This window comes from Mercenaria mercenaria, chromosome 15 (genome assembly GCF_021730395.1).
Source record: "Mercenaria mercenaria strain notata chromosome 15, MADL_Memer_1, whole genome shotgun sequence".
NCBI lineage: Eukaryota > Metazoa > Mollusca > Bivalvia > Venerida > Veneridae > Mercenaria > Mercenaria mercenaria.
Genome location: NC_069375.1, coordinates 28,281,380 through 28,299,592, shown reverse-complemented (window position 1 = coordinate 28,299,592; position 18,213 = coordinate 28,281,380). Strand labels below are relative to the sequence as shown.

Genomic DNA, 18,213 nt, shown 5'->3' with positions numbered 1-18,213 from the left:
TGTAAGGGGTATTGCCCCTTTTTTAAAAGGGAAAGGTGACTTGATGTCTTTAAAAAGTTTACTTATACCATGAAGAAAATTTTTTTAATAAAAATTTTTCGCATATTTTTGTTTTGGGGACAGTTTAAAAAAACACTTTTTTTCCTTCACTTTAAAATCCCCAAAAGCAAACGTGGGGCTTTAAATACGGGCCCAAAAACAAAACCTAACGGGTTTGTCAAAAAAATTTTATGCCCGAAAAAAAGAGTGTTTGTCCCTTGTTCAATCATATTTGTCACTATGTAGAACATACATACTACGTCAAGATTCAGGCCACTTCATACGGAAAACGTAATTTCAATTTGTAATGGGTTTCTACTTGCGTAAATATCTACGATAATAAGTAAACATTTTATCTCTGAGTTTGAGTGCCGTGGAATATTTATTTGGACGCTTCCGCTTTAACCCATTTGTTCAAACATCTCCATTATTTACCATCCCTGCAACCTACACACTTCAGCCAATCACGCCCACCCCAGGTGACATGTGGCTTCCGTAAGTATCCAATGGGAAAGCAGTACTGACTCACGTGACATGAATACGTCATGTTGCGGTCATTTGTTATCAAAACCGTTGCAGGGTTTGTTAAAATTTGTTTGAACTGAAGAAGCTGTCGTTTAATTGAATAATGAGATTTATTGATTCTAATCTGGTCCTGAAAGATAAGCGCCAAGTATAAATTAAGCCGACTTAATTAAAACGACTAGATAGTGTAGCCCATCGCAATATTTCGCATTTCGACGTTGGTGAAAATGTTTCTCTTCTAAGATTTTATTTTTTTCCCAAAAAGTGTTTGGTTGTTAAAGATTTTGTAAAATAGCACACTGCGAAGTGTTTAATCTAGGATATTTTATTTTGTGTGCAATAATTTTTTATAACGCTGATTTCTTTTATAATATACTATTTGTTAAAGTTTAAAGAGCCGGACTCTGTAGATTGTTCATGTGCGTGTTCATTTTATACTTTTAAAACATCATGTTTGCGACAGTTATTGCCTTCATCAGTCTTGCCTCCGCTGCAACAGTAACAGCTCAGGACAGGCCACAGGTTTGTAGAATATAATTTTAATCTTGGATACCATATTTTCTATAATATAAAAACATGATAAGATCAGTATTTGTCTTGATATTGTCTTGAAGAGGAAGATAATATTTACAAATATCTGTAAAAAGATCCGCAAGGTATATTTTAAACGCTGTTTATTTACTCTCATATTTATAAATGCCAAATTTCAATACAAATTAAGTACTAATAGTATTGAGAAAAAAGCTTAACGTTTGACCAAAAGGTCTCTCTGTTGAATTATTTTTTCTTCTATAATTGAATTGATATTAGTAAAAACTTTGCAATTTCTTAATAATGACTTCATTGTGGCTGCAGTAAGTTTCTTGTATTGTCTTAGATAATATTCGTATGTAAATTGAAATAACGAAATAAAACGGTATAAAGGGTTGCACTGGAGAAGTTTGATAGTTGAATAAAGTTCACATAAAAGGTACAAAACGGAGAAGAAAAGAGTTTTTTTCTATAACATTTGTGGAAAATGAGAGAATGATGTGGTTACTGTGGATGTGTTAGGATATGCGGTGATTAAATGAGCCGTGCCATGAGAAAACCAACATAGTGGGCTTGCGACCAGCATGGATCCAGACCAGCCTGCGCATCCATGCTGTTCGCTTTTAAAGCCTATTGGAATTGGAGAAACTGTTAGCAAACAGCATGGATCCTGACCAGACTGCGCGGATGCGCAGGCTGGTCTGGATCCATGCTGGTCGCAAACCCATAATGTTGTTTTTCTCATGGCACGGCTCAAATACGATTCAGTGTTCAAATACGAAGGAATTGAACCACAAGGGCTCGGTTGGTTAAATATCTAAGTATCTGTTACATCAGATGATAAACCGCAATAGGGTATTGTCATTTTCATTCTTACATTTCATTAAAACAAGATGAAACTAAGCTAACATTCGTCCATCCATGTATTAATAATTCAGACGTCTTGCGTCTATTTGACATCATAATTCCCACAAACGTCCCGCGAGGCAATCGATCTTTAGATTTTGGTTCGAAAATCGTATTTTAACAGCATGTAAAGAATTTAAACATTGTTGCTTCCGTTGTGTATTTCATTGAAACACAATAAAACATGTTTTTTACTTTGTAAGTGCAACTGCTTGTGTCTTTCTTTATCTTAATAGATTTAAGTTGTGTTTTGCATGCTCTTCGAAACGAAGTTGTAAAATTACTTAAATCAACAAAAAAAAAACTCAAAAGCAACAAATCCTGGCAACATCTCGATGCTGTTATTCCCGTATCATATGAAATGCAAAAAAGGACTGAATACAAATCTGAAAGAATATAGCTTCTAAGTATGTATGAACAATGAACATAATACGCCAAACAAGTACATGCCTCGTACTTTGATAATGAAAAATACTTCCAAATTATGAGTTTTGTATTTGTTTGATGCAAGTTTATCGGAGCGGGGATTCAGTGAAGAGTTTTACTTAAATTAGGCTGCATATAACCTTAATTAAATTGGGCTGCATCTAACCTTACTTAAATTAGGCTGCATATGGTACGGCAATAGAAAAGTATATTTTTATACTAGTCACGCCTCGGATCTTTTGAAAGAATACGATTCAACAAGAGAATAGCACTGTGGGCATATAGTAATGTAAATAGATTATGTAAAAATTGGGATTTTTTATCATTAGAGAATTTCTCAAAGACAACAATTTGCAAGTTTATGCAGATATAGACCGTTTACTACCAAATTCGTTTATTAATGATGGTAAAACGGTATTATTTAATGATTATATTAACAAGTGGTCAGCCAGAATCAGTGCTGTGGTAGGTAATTCCGGCAGAGGTTGTAATAAACTTCGGTTTTATTAATTGCTCAAACATGGGTTTATTCCTGAGCAGTACTGCAAATTGATAATGCCTCCGAAACATCGTGCAGCTTTCGGTAAATTTCGATGCGGTGTAGCACCAATAAAAATTGAAACCGGTCGTTATGAAGGCATTGAACTTGAAAGAAGAACATGTCCTTCTTGCAGTGCCGTTAAGGATGAGATTCACAAGATGTTGAATTGCCCAGTATATAATGATATGAGGCAGTCGCTGTTTCAAAAGGCAATCGCTTGTAGAAACAATTTTCATTCTATGTCTGAAACGGATAAATGTATATTCTTGTTTCCTGACCCAAATATGATCAGGACTACCGCCAAAATCTGCTTTTTAATTCTCAAAAGACGCAAATTTTAAACATGTAAATAGTGATATTTATGCTGTAAATAAGGTAGCGTTTTGCGTTTGTTTTTTATCTGTGTTCAAATATTTTTGTCCACTGAAAAAGTTTTGCTAATCAATGCAAGGCTGATCTTATCGCCAGGTTTCGGGTCACCTACAACCATTTTTTTTTAATTATTAGAGTGTGTACAAATTTTTATTTTCAAATATTATTGTTGTTTTATGTAGTTTTTTTAATATCTAGTTATTTTTGATAAGATACTTATGGATTAGCAAAACTAGTTCGGTTATATTGTTTTATAGTTTTGTAAAAGCATTGATGTAGATGTGACTGTGCAATAATCTCTTATACATGTAGTTCCAACATGGAACGGCGTAGTACATTTGTAATTGTAAATATATATAATTGTTTATTTGTTGTATGTATTACGATGAGAATAAAGATTAAATATATATAACCTTACTTAAATTAGCCTGCATGCTACCTGTACTGGCAAGAGAACAGTCCCCGGACAGTAGTAATCGCCGTCCACTCTCCCTAAATGCTTTATTTTCACATTTTGTTTACTGGTGTTTGTTTTTCATCAAACAGGTACATGTTTTCTTGATAACTGTTCAGTTCGTTCTTTTTATAGGTATATGTATAACTCTAAAAGTTCTAAGATTCACAACATGAGTAGGTTTTTACATTATCACTGATGGGGGTATCTGTCTACATGAGCATGCATAAGAGATGCCTGTCCAGGGCCAGAGGCATTTGTTATAGCAGGATTTTGCATTAGTCAGACTAGCAGACAACATAATTATCATTATGTATTGAGTTCTGATATTTTCTGTCTAAACGTCTAGGTCTTGATTTATATACATGAGAAAAGAAAAACAAGTGGACGAACATTACTGCTGACAGTGTTTAAAATGTGACGATTTATGTATCCCTTATTGGGCCCCTTGAATGTGCATGCAACAGACCCAAAGTCTCTTTTACTAACCACATTTTTACTATAGACCAGTGCTTTAACATTTCTAGCACAGAATTTGTATGATTTTTGTCCGGGGACTGTTCTCATGTCATATATTTTCTTAATTTTTAATTAGATACGGTCATAAAATTGTGTTTTGACGGTATCCACGATAGATTTTTTTTTCGCTAAAACTGAAAGCCAACACAAACAATGAAAGGCATGTGTTTTTGCAATTACCTGAAAAGAACAATTTTTATTCATTTATAACTATTATCTTTTTATTAGTATATATTTTGTCTATGTATGTTTATTATAACGCAGAAACAGTCATTAAACTTGAACTGTGTATTATCTCATTTGTTGATTTTAGAAATTAGGGATATCAATAATGGACTGGCTATATCTGGAATTTGTCTAGATAAAAATTTATCCTATTTTGCGAACTAATGTGTCTATACATGTGCTTTCCATTCTTATATAGTTTTAGTATTAATTTATTATTGCCAATGGTGTACTTAATACCTTAATATTCCTCCGCCACTTGAGATTAAGTCAATGTTTTCGGACATAAGTTCATAACCGATAATATATCAAAATCAAACATATTTTCTAAGTGCTTTCTGTACTGTAAAACACTTTCATTTAATATGTTAAATTGAAATTTCTAATTTTACAACTTATGATAGATTTTATACTTTAAAATAAGATAAAATATGATTCATTTTAATGTATTGAAGTTTAAAATTAATGAACGCTACAGTATGTTACTTGAAATGTTTATAATATACGAAATCAATTATAAATGCAATCTAGTTTTTGGTGGGAAACGGAAGTTGGGGTTAAAATTCTTTAAAAAAAATATAAAAAGGCGAATACCAGAGACAGTTGCGTTTAAAAACACTGCATACGTGCATACATTGTTTTACTTTATAATAAAGGTACATGCAATAAGAAAGTTTGGCAAGATACGTTGAACTATATCGTTATAGAATATTATTGGATTAAACAAACAGAGTTTTCGTAAATTGCGGGTTTATTCTGCATGAACCAGATACAAACTACGCATCATTTCAAAGGGCTCCGAGGATGGTTGTGGGATCTTTTTGAATTTTAAAGTATATTCAATAATGTCATTGTTATGGCAAAAAAAATCAGTTGTAAAAATATGGCGAAATCACAGTTTCTAAAATATTTTTTTTAGAAATTTTACAAGTTTGTTTTGTATGTAAAGGTTGTTTCTATGCTGAGGAAGATATTATCCTGAAAGTTACTAGTATGTTTACGAACATATTTGGTTTCAAAAATGGCTGAAATCTATACTGAAAATCCCTATCAAAATTGCCTCTTGATGACACATTTCAAACTAATCAAAATATTTTGAAAGTGTAACAAGTTCCTAGTACTATCCTGGAGGTCCTTTCGAAGGCTGTATAATATCAAAGGTAGTATCCTGTATATACAGAGAAATCAAGGGGAAACAACCTTGTTACGGAAAATGTGGCTCAAATAGTAGAGAAAAATTAATTTACAAAATATCTACCTTTAACCAGTCCCGCCCCCCCCCCCCCCCCCCCCCCCCCCCCCCCCCCCACACACACATTCCTGCACCTACCACCACCACTTCTACCTTCTACACACACAAGCTTTATCATGTATTTATAATTTAAAAGAATTCTTTTTAATCTATTAAAGGCTTAAAGACTTAAAAAGAATATTTTAGAAACTAAGGTAACAAAATAACTGCTACATGCAATATGCCTAAAACATATAAAATTTCATCTCTAAGTAAAAATAATATATATATATATATGTATATATTTAAATCAATAGCCTCAATGATTTTAATGACCATTTCGGTATGTTGGTACTTCTGTACTCAATGCATTTATTTAACGGTATGAACATCGGGTCTCTAGCCTGAGCAAGCACTTGCAATCTTTTGGGCTTTACTCGAACCTTTAATGTTTATTGCCTGGTGAGCCATAAATTTGGATCATGATACAAACATAGGAAACATTTTATTTATTTACTGTTTCCTTCCGAAAGCACTTCCACTCATCAACCTTTTAGAATCTTTTTGATAAGTGATTTAATAAGACGGTCCGTAGTTCTTTTGAAATGTCGTATATTAGCGGAGATTAGAGGGTGATTTAAGTACTTGGATAATACTACTCAATGTTTTAAATTGGTTCTCTTGAATTTTAACAGTCTCAAGTATTTAATAAATATTGATTTAGTATCATGTACTTGAAATTGCCGATCTTCCTTTTGTGTTTAATCTCCGAAGTACAAGTTTGAACTGTGGTAAATGTAATTGTAAGTGAATTATTACTGTATATACCATATCAATGATATAAAATTAGATTTTTTTTTTTCCAAAATTGTCCTCAAAAAGTATTCAATTTGGCTTTCTGCAAAGTAAAAAATTTCGAAAATCTTAACGAATGTCATGAAGCGTTTTCATCGCCGATTTATCATATAAACATATTCAAGGGCTAGCGAATTAAATAACTTCAGATCAAACGCATTTCTTTAATCTATGTTTTTAGTGTTTTGTTTATTTATATTTTTCTCCATGCCTTTTTATAAGCCATCCACCTACAACTAGGCGATCAAAGCACATCTCTTTCCCGTGCCCTGGTGAGGTTTTCAGGATGTGTACAATCATTGTAAATAAAGTAAATAGAAAACCCTGCAACAATCACGCATTTCGTGCTTTTCAAAGGCTTTATTTCCAATCTTCCTTAACCCACGTGTAAATATTCTGTTTGAAATAATATCAACTTAATGGTGACAAAACATTAACGTATCTCAAAAAGAGGGTGGCGATACAGACCATGACGTTTCCGCCTGTTAAGAAAATAGTTATTGTTTATTTTCAGTTTCACAAAGAGTTGACTTCGGAAGAACGGAAGCACTATTTTGGTACAGAACTGATAACTGAAGGTTAGTGTTTATGCATTCAGTCGCTTATTGTGACATTGACTGGAGACTTCCAGTCACACGGGACCTAACTCTTGAATTAATTATTGAATAACTACTGTCACATCTGTACTGAAGAACACTTCCGGTGTAAGCCTGCCCTGAGTGGTATATAACCACTTTATTCCGTTTCGTTACAAATACATATGTAATCTAATTCTATCTTTTATGTCTGATTATCTTTAAGAGCGGTTTGTGCAGAAAGATTTGAGGGTACTACATATGTTTGCTTCGTACTCAAGCCAATTGTCGAGCGTATCTTGTAATAAAAAAACAATTAAACTTTCCGTTATTTCGTTAAACAATGTTTGATAAGAATCAACATCCGGTCTTGTTGAAATATATCAGTACGCCTTAGGTAGCAAACAACAATGTTTATTGTATAAATATTGTGTGTATGTGAAGCGTCTTTCTAAGATTGGTGCCTTGGTAACATTCAGTATTACCTATTGTAAGTATCTGGGGCAATTCAACTTTCTCTGATTTGACGCATAAATTTTCAGTGCCACATTATGAATATACGACACCCCAGTTAATTGACAGACGACGTAAAAGACGTTCTGGTGCAGCAGATGACACTCTAGAATATGTCATAGAAGCGTTTGGTGATGCTACCCATTTAATTCTGGAGAAAAATAAAGATCTTATTTCACCAGGTAAGCTGTGAGTTGCGTATGTTGACATAAGCGTCAAAGTTAGCTATAGAAAAGAGTAACATGAGAATCATTGGATGCAGTAGATAAATTGAAATTCTTTATTATAGGTTGTTTTAGCTGTACGAGCAGGGTCAAGGGGTTAATGAGAGGCAACCTTTGCCCCCACAATATTAGCCCCAAAATCTTTATTTTCACAGACAGAAGAAAACTGTAAGATTTCTTGTAACTATGGATAGTTGTGGAAGGTTAGGTTACACCCCCAGCACAGACATGCCCACTTGGCCCCTAAACTCCCAGGTTTTAATTCGTTCTTACGCCGGTATTATATTTCTAAATTGTAATTTATATAGTGCACTTTCGTTTTGTTTGATTAATTACATAATCACTATAATTGAGCCGCAAACCAACATAGTGCATTTGCGACCAACATGGATCTAGACCAGCCTGCGCATCCGCGCAGTTTGGTCAGGATCCATGCTGTACGCTAACGGTTTCTCTAATTGCAATAGGCTTTGAAAGCGAACAGCAAGGATCCTGACCAGACTGCACGGATGCGCAGGCTGGTCTGAATCCATGCTGATCGCAAATGCACTAAGTTGGTTTTCTCATGGTGCTCCTCATATGATGGAAGTGGAAATGCTTACTAGTAAAAATAGACCTCATCTTTTCTTTTCCCTACAGGTTGTATTGTTCAACATTTGAAGCAGAATGAGACACGAGATGTATATCCTTGCGCGACGGATGAAATTAATTGTTTCTATACAGGCAGGAGCAGTAACCATAGCAACGCATGGGTGGCCGCATCAGTTTGTGGTGGATTTGTAAGTTATTCATTTATCGAATCTATACTTTTAATCCAAAAAATACGTAGGTTAAAAAAGGTCGGGTGCTTCACCAGAAAACCGAGAGGTCGAATTGGTTTAGCTGAATGTAGACGCTAGAGTTGGCAGAGAATCGTCATGCTTTTCTTTCACAGTTGAACTAAACAGATGTATGAAACAAATGGATAACAGTTTGAACACAGTTACTTACCTTTGGGTTGCAGTACCGAAATATAATTGTATATCTAACAAGTTATTGAAATTCAGTTATCAGAGCGATGCCATCAAGTTGAATTTTCGGCATGTTCAATTTTGCCCAACTTCTACAAGAGTAAAAGAGTGAAAGTGAATTCTTTATCATTTAGCAAGCGGTGATTGGCCTTCCAGAGAAGACACTTGTTGTACAACCGATAAAAGAACGTCATAAGTCACGTGCTAGGCGGGACACACTACTGGCAGATCCTCATATAGCATATCTGTACCAGACACACGACTCTTCATGCTCCGTAGAAGGTAATATAAATGAATTAATAATACTTTGTTGAACTATCTTGATGGCATTAACAGACCGCCGTACAAATACAACGAACCAGCAATTTCATACTAAACAATAATATATTTCATTACCACCCTAGTCAGATTTCTTTTGTAGCTAGCAGTGTCATGAAATATACATTTTGTACATGTTGAGAACAAGACCTGCACTTTTAAAGAAGGTCAAAAATTAGTTGTTTTTTTTTCTGTTGAGTGTTTCTAATTTAATCGCTTCTACTGTTATAAGTAATCTTTTGTTAAATGTACTTTTCACAGCAGATGAAGGTAGTGCAGCAACTTACTCCCGTAAGCGTAGAAGTACCGGGAAGAAATACGTGGAGACAACGGTTGTTGTGGACCCAACATCGTACAGGTTTCATGGAAGTGAAACTGAAAAAATGGTGAAAACAGTCATGAATATTGTACGTAAAATATTTATTCACCATTGTGTCAAATGTTGCAAATGTTATATCAAAATAAACATATGAGCCGCGCCATGAGAAAACCAACATAGTGGGTATGCGACCAGCATGGATCCAGACCAGCCTGCGCATTCGCGCAGTCTGGTCAGGCTCCATGCTGTTCGCTTTTAAAGCCTATTGGAATTGGAGAAACTATAAGCGAACATCATGAATCCTGACCAGACTGCGCGGATGCGCAGGCTGGTCTGGATCCATGCTGGTCGCATACCCACTATGTTGGTTTTCCCATGGCGCGGCTCATATAGAATTTCTTCAATACTTGGTGTAGAGATGTAAACAATGTTGTCCAGTCTTTAGTATGGTCAGACCGCTTGTTTGTTTGTTTGTTTATAACGCCGTTTTCCAACAGTATTTCAGTTATGTAACGGCGGGAAGTTAACCTAAACAGTGTTCCTGGATTCTGTACCAGACCGCTTGTACAGGAGTAGCTGCCTCTCCTGTCTACAGTCTACCCGCATGATATAGTTTGTGCGACTCGGCCCATCATGCCTTCATTTGTTATGTTCTAACAGTGGATGTGTAGGGAAAAAACAATTAAAACAAAAAGAAAGAATATATTTAAAGTTAAATTGAAAAATATTTGCCTAGAAATTGACAGATAAGTTACTCGGGTACTGTTTCTTTCCAAAATATTCTAATAACATTTTACTGCGTGTTCTTGTACCTTTACTTTTATACATTTATGTTCAGGCGGCGCAAAGATTCCTGGATCCCAGCTTGCAGTCTCAGCTGTACTTTACTTTAACCAAGATTATGATTCTGGAACACAACGAGGTATGTTTAGATATATGAGCCGCGCCATGAGAAAACCAACATAGTGGCTTTGCATGGATCCAGACCAGCCTGCGCATCCGCGCAGTCTGATCAGGATCCTTTCAAACCCTATTGCAATTAGAGAAATGTTAGCGAACAACATGGATCCTGACCAAACTGCGCGGATGTGCAGGCTGGTCTGGATCCATGCTGGTCGCAAATGCACTGTGTTGGTTTTCTCATGGCGCGGTTTAGATATATATGTCACTGTCTTACCCTTGCATGATAGTAAGAGGGGACTAGTACGGTCCAAAACACTGTGCGTCTATGATTCTAATAGATATAAAACTTTGATTCAGTACCACATATTTTTATTTTGACACATGAGATGTTAAACCAAAACATTTTGTCCCATTTGGCACAATACAACTTGTACTCTTTGGTGCGCCGTAAAAGCCAAGTCCAAATCCATATTCTTAAGTAGTGCGTAACTTAACTGGCCAGACGTCGTGGTATTAATTAATAAGTTTGTATGTAAGTTTCCATTCATGCATGTTCATGATGTGAGATGGTAACATATAAATATCTTAAATACATTTACTTTTATTGTTCCGAGTAAAACTTTCGAATTTGCGCTCAACTCAAGACTAATTGCTTCTTACATTGTACTGTTATTGAAAACATATAGTTTCCTTTCTGACATCGTTTCTGAATCAAGACGCTTTGACTGTTTTTTCATGCGTTTTCTTTTAGGCTGGACTAAATATTGAACCGGACTCTGGGCTTACCCTCGATAGTTTTTGTGATTGGCAGTCTGGATGGAACCCGACAGACGACTCAAACCCTCAACATGCAGACTATGTGGCACTTATTACTAAGTACGTATAATAACTAAAAAACATAGTTTAATATGCCAGGAAGCATTATCATATGAGCCGTGCCATGAGAAAATCAACATAGTGGCTTTGCGACCAGCATGGATCCAGACCAGCCTGCGCATCCGCGCAGTCTGGTCAGGATCCATGCTGTTCGCTAACAGTTTCTCCAATTCCAATAGGCTTTAAAAGCGAACAGCATGGAGCCTGACCAGACTGCGCGGATGCGCAGGCTGGTCTGGATCCATGCTGGTCGCAAACCCACTATGTTGGTTTTCTCATGGCACGGCACATATATGTATATGTGCTTTTTATGCAGTTCTTGAATAAATCATAGGAAACACAATGATGCAAGTGCATGTAGCGCCGCACTCCTGAGCCGGAGGTTGGTGGTTCGAATCCCGGTGAGAGCGGACTTTAATAGCAGTCGCCGCAGTCCCTTACCAAGTGTTGAGTACCCGTAAATAATCTAGAAATAATTCATCGAGCGTAGTTGCAAGAACTTTCTCAGCACTCGATGTAAAATAGATAATGAAAAATAAACTAAAACATCGAAACACTTTAATATTTCCACATCGCGACACGGTATTTATTGTTGCTGTGTTTCAGAAAGTAGCGTCTCCAGTCTGCAAAAACAAATTAATTTTCCAAAAACAAACTAAACATACGCTTCCTTATATTTTTTTTCATGTAGGGTGGATCTTGTACACAGAGGAAACACAGCGAATACTGGTTTAGCGAGAAAAGGCATGTGTGGTGCTAAAACCCGTTGTTCTGTCAACGAAGACTCCGGACTGGGAACAGGCATTACACTGGCGCACGAAACCGGTCACGTGTAAGAAAAAACGGTTCCACTTTACGGATAATCTATATATTGTTTTCATATTGTATGTTCTTTTGTCTTAAATGCGACTCTACAATACAAATATATAATACAGATTACGGCCCGTCCCTACTATTTTTATGTAAATCTTGGTCTTTGTATAAACATATTTTAAATTTAAAGCTGAATTTCTCTATAGAAATTATATATAGACCAGATAAATGGGAATACAACAATATACGTTACCTATAGTGGACGCAACTTGACCCCGATGGTTGACCTTTGCATTATAATACATAATAAGGCACAACCTATTATTGAAAAGGAGTGTACGTAAAACACGAGCTGCACGAGAAAAAGGAAATATAATTTTGTGTAAATATAAATTAGTGTATTGGAAAGTTTTAATTGATTAAATGAAAGTATGTATACTTTGATACTGCACTGTATACAAACTAATTCCATATAAATATACACGGCTACTCTAAACACCCTTGATTTCTATAATGAAATAACCGATATGAATAATCAGCCTAAGGTCAACCATCGCGGTCAAGTTGCGTCTACTATACATAGTAATTTATTTGAATACTTTATGTTTAGACTAGGGATGAGTCATGACTCGGATGGAAATTCCTGTCTTAATGGTAAGAATATCATGTCAAGCATGGCTCCTAGTGGACCGGATGCTCTCCAGTGGTCAAGCTGCAGTGCAGGTGTACTCAAGTCATTTCTAAGGTAAAAGTCATCATTGTTATGAAACAAGTATAAACAATCTTAAATAACAAAAACGTTTTCTTGAAATGGATCTGCGTCTACCATTCAATATTTTCAATAGACACGTTTTATTTCTTGAACATGCTATTGTTCTCCTAAAATAACATGGTTTTTATGTGTGTGAGTGTGTGTGTTGTTGTTTTTGGGGTTTTTTTGTTTGTTTCTATTTAGTTTCTTGATAAAGATACATGCGTTTAACGACATAACTAAATGCTTTTCCCACAATTTTAACTAGTTCCTCAGAATCTAATTGTTTGAACGACGCTCCGCCGTCAAGTGCAGAGAAGTTATATTCAGCCACCAGCAAACCGGGTTCCATATATACAGTAAACAAACAGTGTAAGCTAATGCTCGGGAAGGACGCAGAGGTTTGTGAAGGCGTACACTCTGATGGACAGGTAAGCATAGAAAGTAAAACGCTGTCTTTTTTTAGATATATTTTTCTTGGTTCCGGGCTCGTTGTGGAATTATGTATGTCGGGCACCAACTACCTATGGGTCTGCAGTGAGAAAAACAACACTTTATGTAATGCATTTTTAAAATAAAATGTGCGACTTTTAAGTTAGAAAAGTTGAACATAAATTTGCAGAATAGGCCTATATCATACCTCGACTTTAAGGTGACATGTTGGGTTTAATATATGTATATATAGTCACAGCAGTGTTTACTTTTTCCTGCTGCCAAATGTAATAGTCTGTTTCGGTTTTGATATGACAGGACGTATGTGGAGCTATAGTATGCCGACCTAGACATGATACAGGCGTTAACGGGTGTGTTATCTACTCCACCCCAAGGATGGATGGGACTGACTGTGGCAACAGAAAGGTAACGCATGTCAACATGATAAAACGTTTATACTTAAATCTTGATTTTAATTTTGCACCATCCTTCGAAACTGAATGGGTGAATATAGATTTGTCTCTTGAAAAAAAAAGAATTCTTGCAACATTAAGAGTATAGAAATAATGAAATAAGATCCAGTATATTTATCAACGCGATTTACTCAGCTATTTTATTCCAGGGCAAACCTCCAAAGCTTTTATTTTATATATAGAAAGACAGGTCTTTTTCTAAAGAAATGCTATTTACGACTAAGTTAATACTATCTTACGAAAATATCTGCAGTGGTGTATTGGTGGACGTTGTGTAGCAATGGGACCTGGCTCTCCTGGGCCGGTCAATGGCGGATGGTCAGAGTGGGAGTCAACTTTCAGTGAATGTTCAAGGTCATGTGGAGGAGGGGTCAAAGTCAAACAGCGATTCTGCAATAACCCAGAGTAAGATGATGAGTGACACTGAAAGTATAGATTTTCTCAATAAAAATTATTCTAGTAGAGGTAAAATATCAAGCATAAATAGAAGATGAAGTCACACTTCAAACAGAAATATTAAAGGCATTGAAGATGTATGTAGGAAGTAAACGACGTAGCCGGAGAACATGTATATTAAAATACCTCAACATACTCTTATTTTGACTAAAACTGTCAGGTTAAAACTGTATTAAATGGTCTAATGCTCTATTTATTCCTCATACATTAAGAGGCAAGATAATTATGTACGTCATCGTAATGCATGTTTTCAGACCAATGTACGGAGGACGCCAATGTTCAGGGCCATCATCTAGGGCTGAGGTGTGTAACATGCAGGAATGCACCGCCTCTCAGTATGACTTCCAAGCACAACAGTGTGCCGCCACCGACGGAAATTCGATAGGAGGAAAACGTTATCACTGGATTCCGAACACAGATTCTATAGGTACGATAATAACTAACATTTATATCCCACTACAATTATTATCTGTTGTTATGAATATTCAACGGCCATTACATTGTCATTACTATAATTATTTTTCTTTTCATTTAAATTCTAGCCTCCTTTATTTTTCTATGGTTTAAGTTCTGATTATTACTACATGTATATGTCTCTTATTGCCTACAGCTATTACTATTCTATTAGTTCAACTATAAACTATTACTTTTCTAATGGTTCGACTTTTACCTATTACTTTTCTATTGGTTCGAATATAAGCTATTACTTTTCTATTGGTTCGACTTTCTATTGGTTCGACAAATATCTAATACTTCTCCATATCAGCTGTTACTTTTCAATTGGTTCGACTGTTAGCTGTTACTTTTCTATTGGTTCGACTATTAGCTGTTACTTTTCTATTGATTCGGCTATTAGCTGTTACTTTTCAATTGTTTCGACTATTAACTGTTACTTTTCAATTGGTTCGACTATTTGCTGTTACTTTTCTATATGTTTGACTATTAGCTGTTACTTTTCTATTTGTTTGACTATTAGCTGTTACTTTTCTATTGGTTCGACTATTAGCTGTTTTTTTCCTCAATTGGTTCGACTATTAGCTGTTACTTTTCTATTGGTTTGACTATTAGCTGTTACTTTTCTATTGGTTCGACTATTAGCTGTTACTTTTCAATTGGTTCGACTATTAGCTGTTACTTTTCTATTGGTTCGACTATTAGCTATTAGTTTTTGGTGAAATGAATATTCATACAATTGAAATATGTTATCTGATGTTTTTTCTAAACCCTATGTATCAGTTTGTCTGAGAAATAGCACGAGTAGACTAGAGAAAAGATACAATATTGTCTCAAACAAGCATACAATAACTAGATATATGTCTGTCTTCTTGCAGGTGACGACGGCTGCAAGATAAATTGCCAGGCTGACGGAACAAACTATTTCGCAAAGAGGGGTATCAGTAAAGACGGCACACAGTGTACCAAAGACTCCCCTGCCCCTTTTACAAAATGTGTGAAAGGAAGTTGTAAGGTAAAGCGTGTGATTTGTTGCAAATATCTTGGCACATATAAATTTAAACATTTTTCTGAAGATACCTGTAGATCAAGGGTCTTGTAAAATGAGTGTCAACATAATAGTGAATAAAGTATTTATGTATCATATATACGAGATTGATATAACACCATTTTTATAATAAGCACGTTCAGATGTGCTTTACATACATGTATAAAGGCGACCATTCAGAGCACCAAATTCATCCTCTACCAGTGCTGGCCAGATGGACAGAGCTGGAGAAAAAACAACACAAAACAGAGAGAGAGAATTCTTTTAGATACAGGCATGTCTGGCTGACATTGCCTTGCTATACCGTGTATAACACCAATACAAGTGAAACCTCCTTTCCTGGGCAAATTCAGTACTAGCTATTAGTTGAATGGGAGACACTACAGTTTCAAGTGTCTTCACCGGGGTTCGAGTTGTGTTGCCACTAGATCACCGAGCTCTATAACATTTTACAAGATCCTTGGTATACTTTTTCGGATAGGTGTACATGTATTTGGTATATGTTTGAGGAACATTTTTCCCGATAGAGACATTTTGTATTTGTTTGAGGAGCTACTTTTCCGGATAAATGTATTTAGTTCACAAAAATGGCACTGTTCGTCCGTATGTGCGTCCGTGTAAATTCTTGTCCGGGCTGTATCTCTGTCATCCATAAAGGAATTTTGAAATAACTTGCGCATAACCCAGACCCCTAGCTCAAACGTCAAAGTCTATTTCGTGTCAGATCCATAACTCTGCCATCCATGAAGGAATTTTGTATTAACTTGACATAAATATTCACCATAATGAGAAGACGTGTCATGCGCAAGACCCAGAGCCCTAGCTCCAAGGTCAAAGTCACAAATAGAAGTCAAAGGCTAATAGGGTCTGTTTCGTGTCTGGCTCATTACTCTGCAATTCATTAAGGGATTTTGAATTTACTCGGCATAAATGCTCCCCAGAATGAGACAACATGTCATGCGCAAGATCCAGACCCCTACAATGTAGCTCTAAGGTCAAGGTCACACATAGAGGTTAAAGGTTAACATGGTCTGTTTCTTGTCTGGCCCATAACTCTGCCATCGATGAAGGGATTTTAAAATTACTTGGCACAAATGTTCCCCAGAATGAGACGACGTGTCATGCGCAAGACTTAGACCCCTAGCTCTAAGGTCAGGGTCACACATAGAGGTTAAAGGTTAACATGGTCTGTTTCTTGTCTGGTCCATAACTCTGCCATCGATGAAGGGATTTTAAAATTACTTGGCATAAATATTTCCTATAATGAGATGACGTTTCATGCGCAAGATCCAGGCCCCTAGCTCTAAGGTCAAGGTCACAATTAGAAGTCAAAGGTTAACATGGTCTGTTTCTTGTCTGGTCCATAACTCTGTCATTTAACAAGGGATTTGAAAATAATTCGACACAAATGTTAACCATATTGAGAAGGTTTGTCGCGCTTATGACCCGGGTCTCTCGGGTCAAGGTCATGGTCACAAAATGATTCATACCTAAACTGTTCTGGCATATTTTGTGCAGACAACTGTAGCATTGTTAGGCACGCTTCACGGCCATACTGCTCTTGTTTATTTTAGAAATAATGTGTATGTAAGTTGTTATAACACCAGATGGTCATTTAATAGTTGTATCAAAATAACCTTTGTCTTTGACTAGGCTTTCGGATGCGATGGTCACATGGATTCTGGTCACGTGTATGATCAATGTGGTTTGTGCAATGGTAAAGGAAACACGTGCAAAAAGGTATCAGGGACATTCCAAGGTGGTAAAGCTAAAGGTATGTAATATATTTACATTCAAGCGCGATTGTTAAGCTATTAGCAATAACACACTCTGTTTTATCCTTCAGAAAGTTTACGTCATGCTTACAAAACCTAATGTCATTTTCGATTACCTTAAGGGGACGCATATTGCTACATTCACAGTTCATATAGCAATGCGGAAGGGGTGCATATTTAAGAAATCGATGGTGGGAAAATAAAAAACATATTCCTAAACTGATATAATACTGATGGACACCTGTAATATTCAGTATTTTGTGGATAAGGATGTGGTACTATGAATGTAATAGGAAAACAGAGGTCTTTGTGAAAGTACATTCAACACAAAATATTAAGCTTTTGTATAAGGAAAAAACAGGTTTTTTACAATAACAGTGTTCCAAATAATGTTGAAGGGATGAGATTTTCTTTCTAACACACCAGGTTTGCTTAAACATGTAAAAATGTAACGCCACGTCTGTTCATCTCGGGATGGACGCCATATTTGTCATTGATAAAAAATGTAAACAAAAAAATCAGAGTGGGATTAGCATTGCAAGGGCATAACATGACATTCTACACAATGAATACCTTAGAACAGATATCTAAGATGCTACACAGGTCAGGCGGGTTAAATGCATAATGTCGATCACTTGAAATTCATCTTG

At 35.9% G+C, this 18,213-nt stretch overlaps 1 protein-coding gene across 2 annotated transcripts in view; it reads left to right on the top strand.

The window, feature by feature from the left end:
• The first annotated feature begins 734 nt into the window (after positions 1-734).
• Positions 735-18,213, top strand: part of LOC123549785 (A disintegrin and metalloproteinase with thrombospondin motifs 18-like) — a 32,184-nt gene continuing 14,705 nt past the window's right edge. Inside the window, exons 1-16 of one of the 2 annotated variants that reach the window (XM_045338186.2) lie at positions 735-1,086; positions 7,139-7,202; positions 7,742-7,894; positions 8,576-8,715; positions 9,081-9,228; positions 9,529-9,671; positions 10,422-10,505; positions 11,238-11,362; positions 12,054-12,194; positions 12,786-12,920; positions 13,195-13,357; positions 13,677-13,784; positions 14,085-14,236; positions 14,542-14,714; positions 15,619-15,755; positions 17,442-17,562. In XM_045338186.2, the coding sequence (XP_045194121.2) occupies positions 1,015-1,086; positions 7,139-7,202; positions 7,742-7,894; positions 8,576-8,715; positions 9,081-9,228; positions 9,529-9,671; positions 10,422-10,505; positions 11,238-11,362; positions 12,054-12,194; positions 12,786-12,920; positions 13,195-13,357; positions 13,677-13,784; positions 14,085-14,236; positions 14,542-14,714; positions 15,619-15,755; positions 17,442-17,562 (2,059 nt within the window). In that variant the 5' untranslated portion in view covers positions 735-1,014. Of the gene's footprint in view, positions 1,087-7,138; positions 7,203-7,741; positions 7,895-8,575; positions 8,716-9,080; positions 9,229-9,525; positions 9,672-10,421; positions 10,506-11,237; positions 11,363-12,053; positions 12,195-12,785; positions 12,921-13,194; positions 13,358-13,676; positions 13,785-14,084; positions 14,237-14,541; positions 14,715-15,618; positions 15,756-17,441; positions 17,563-18,213 lie in introns of both variants that reach the window. The other variant, XM_045338177.2, reaches the window with a different exon arrangement.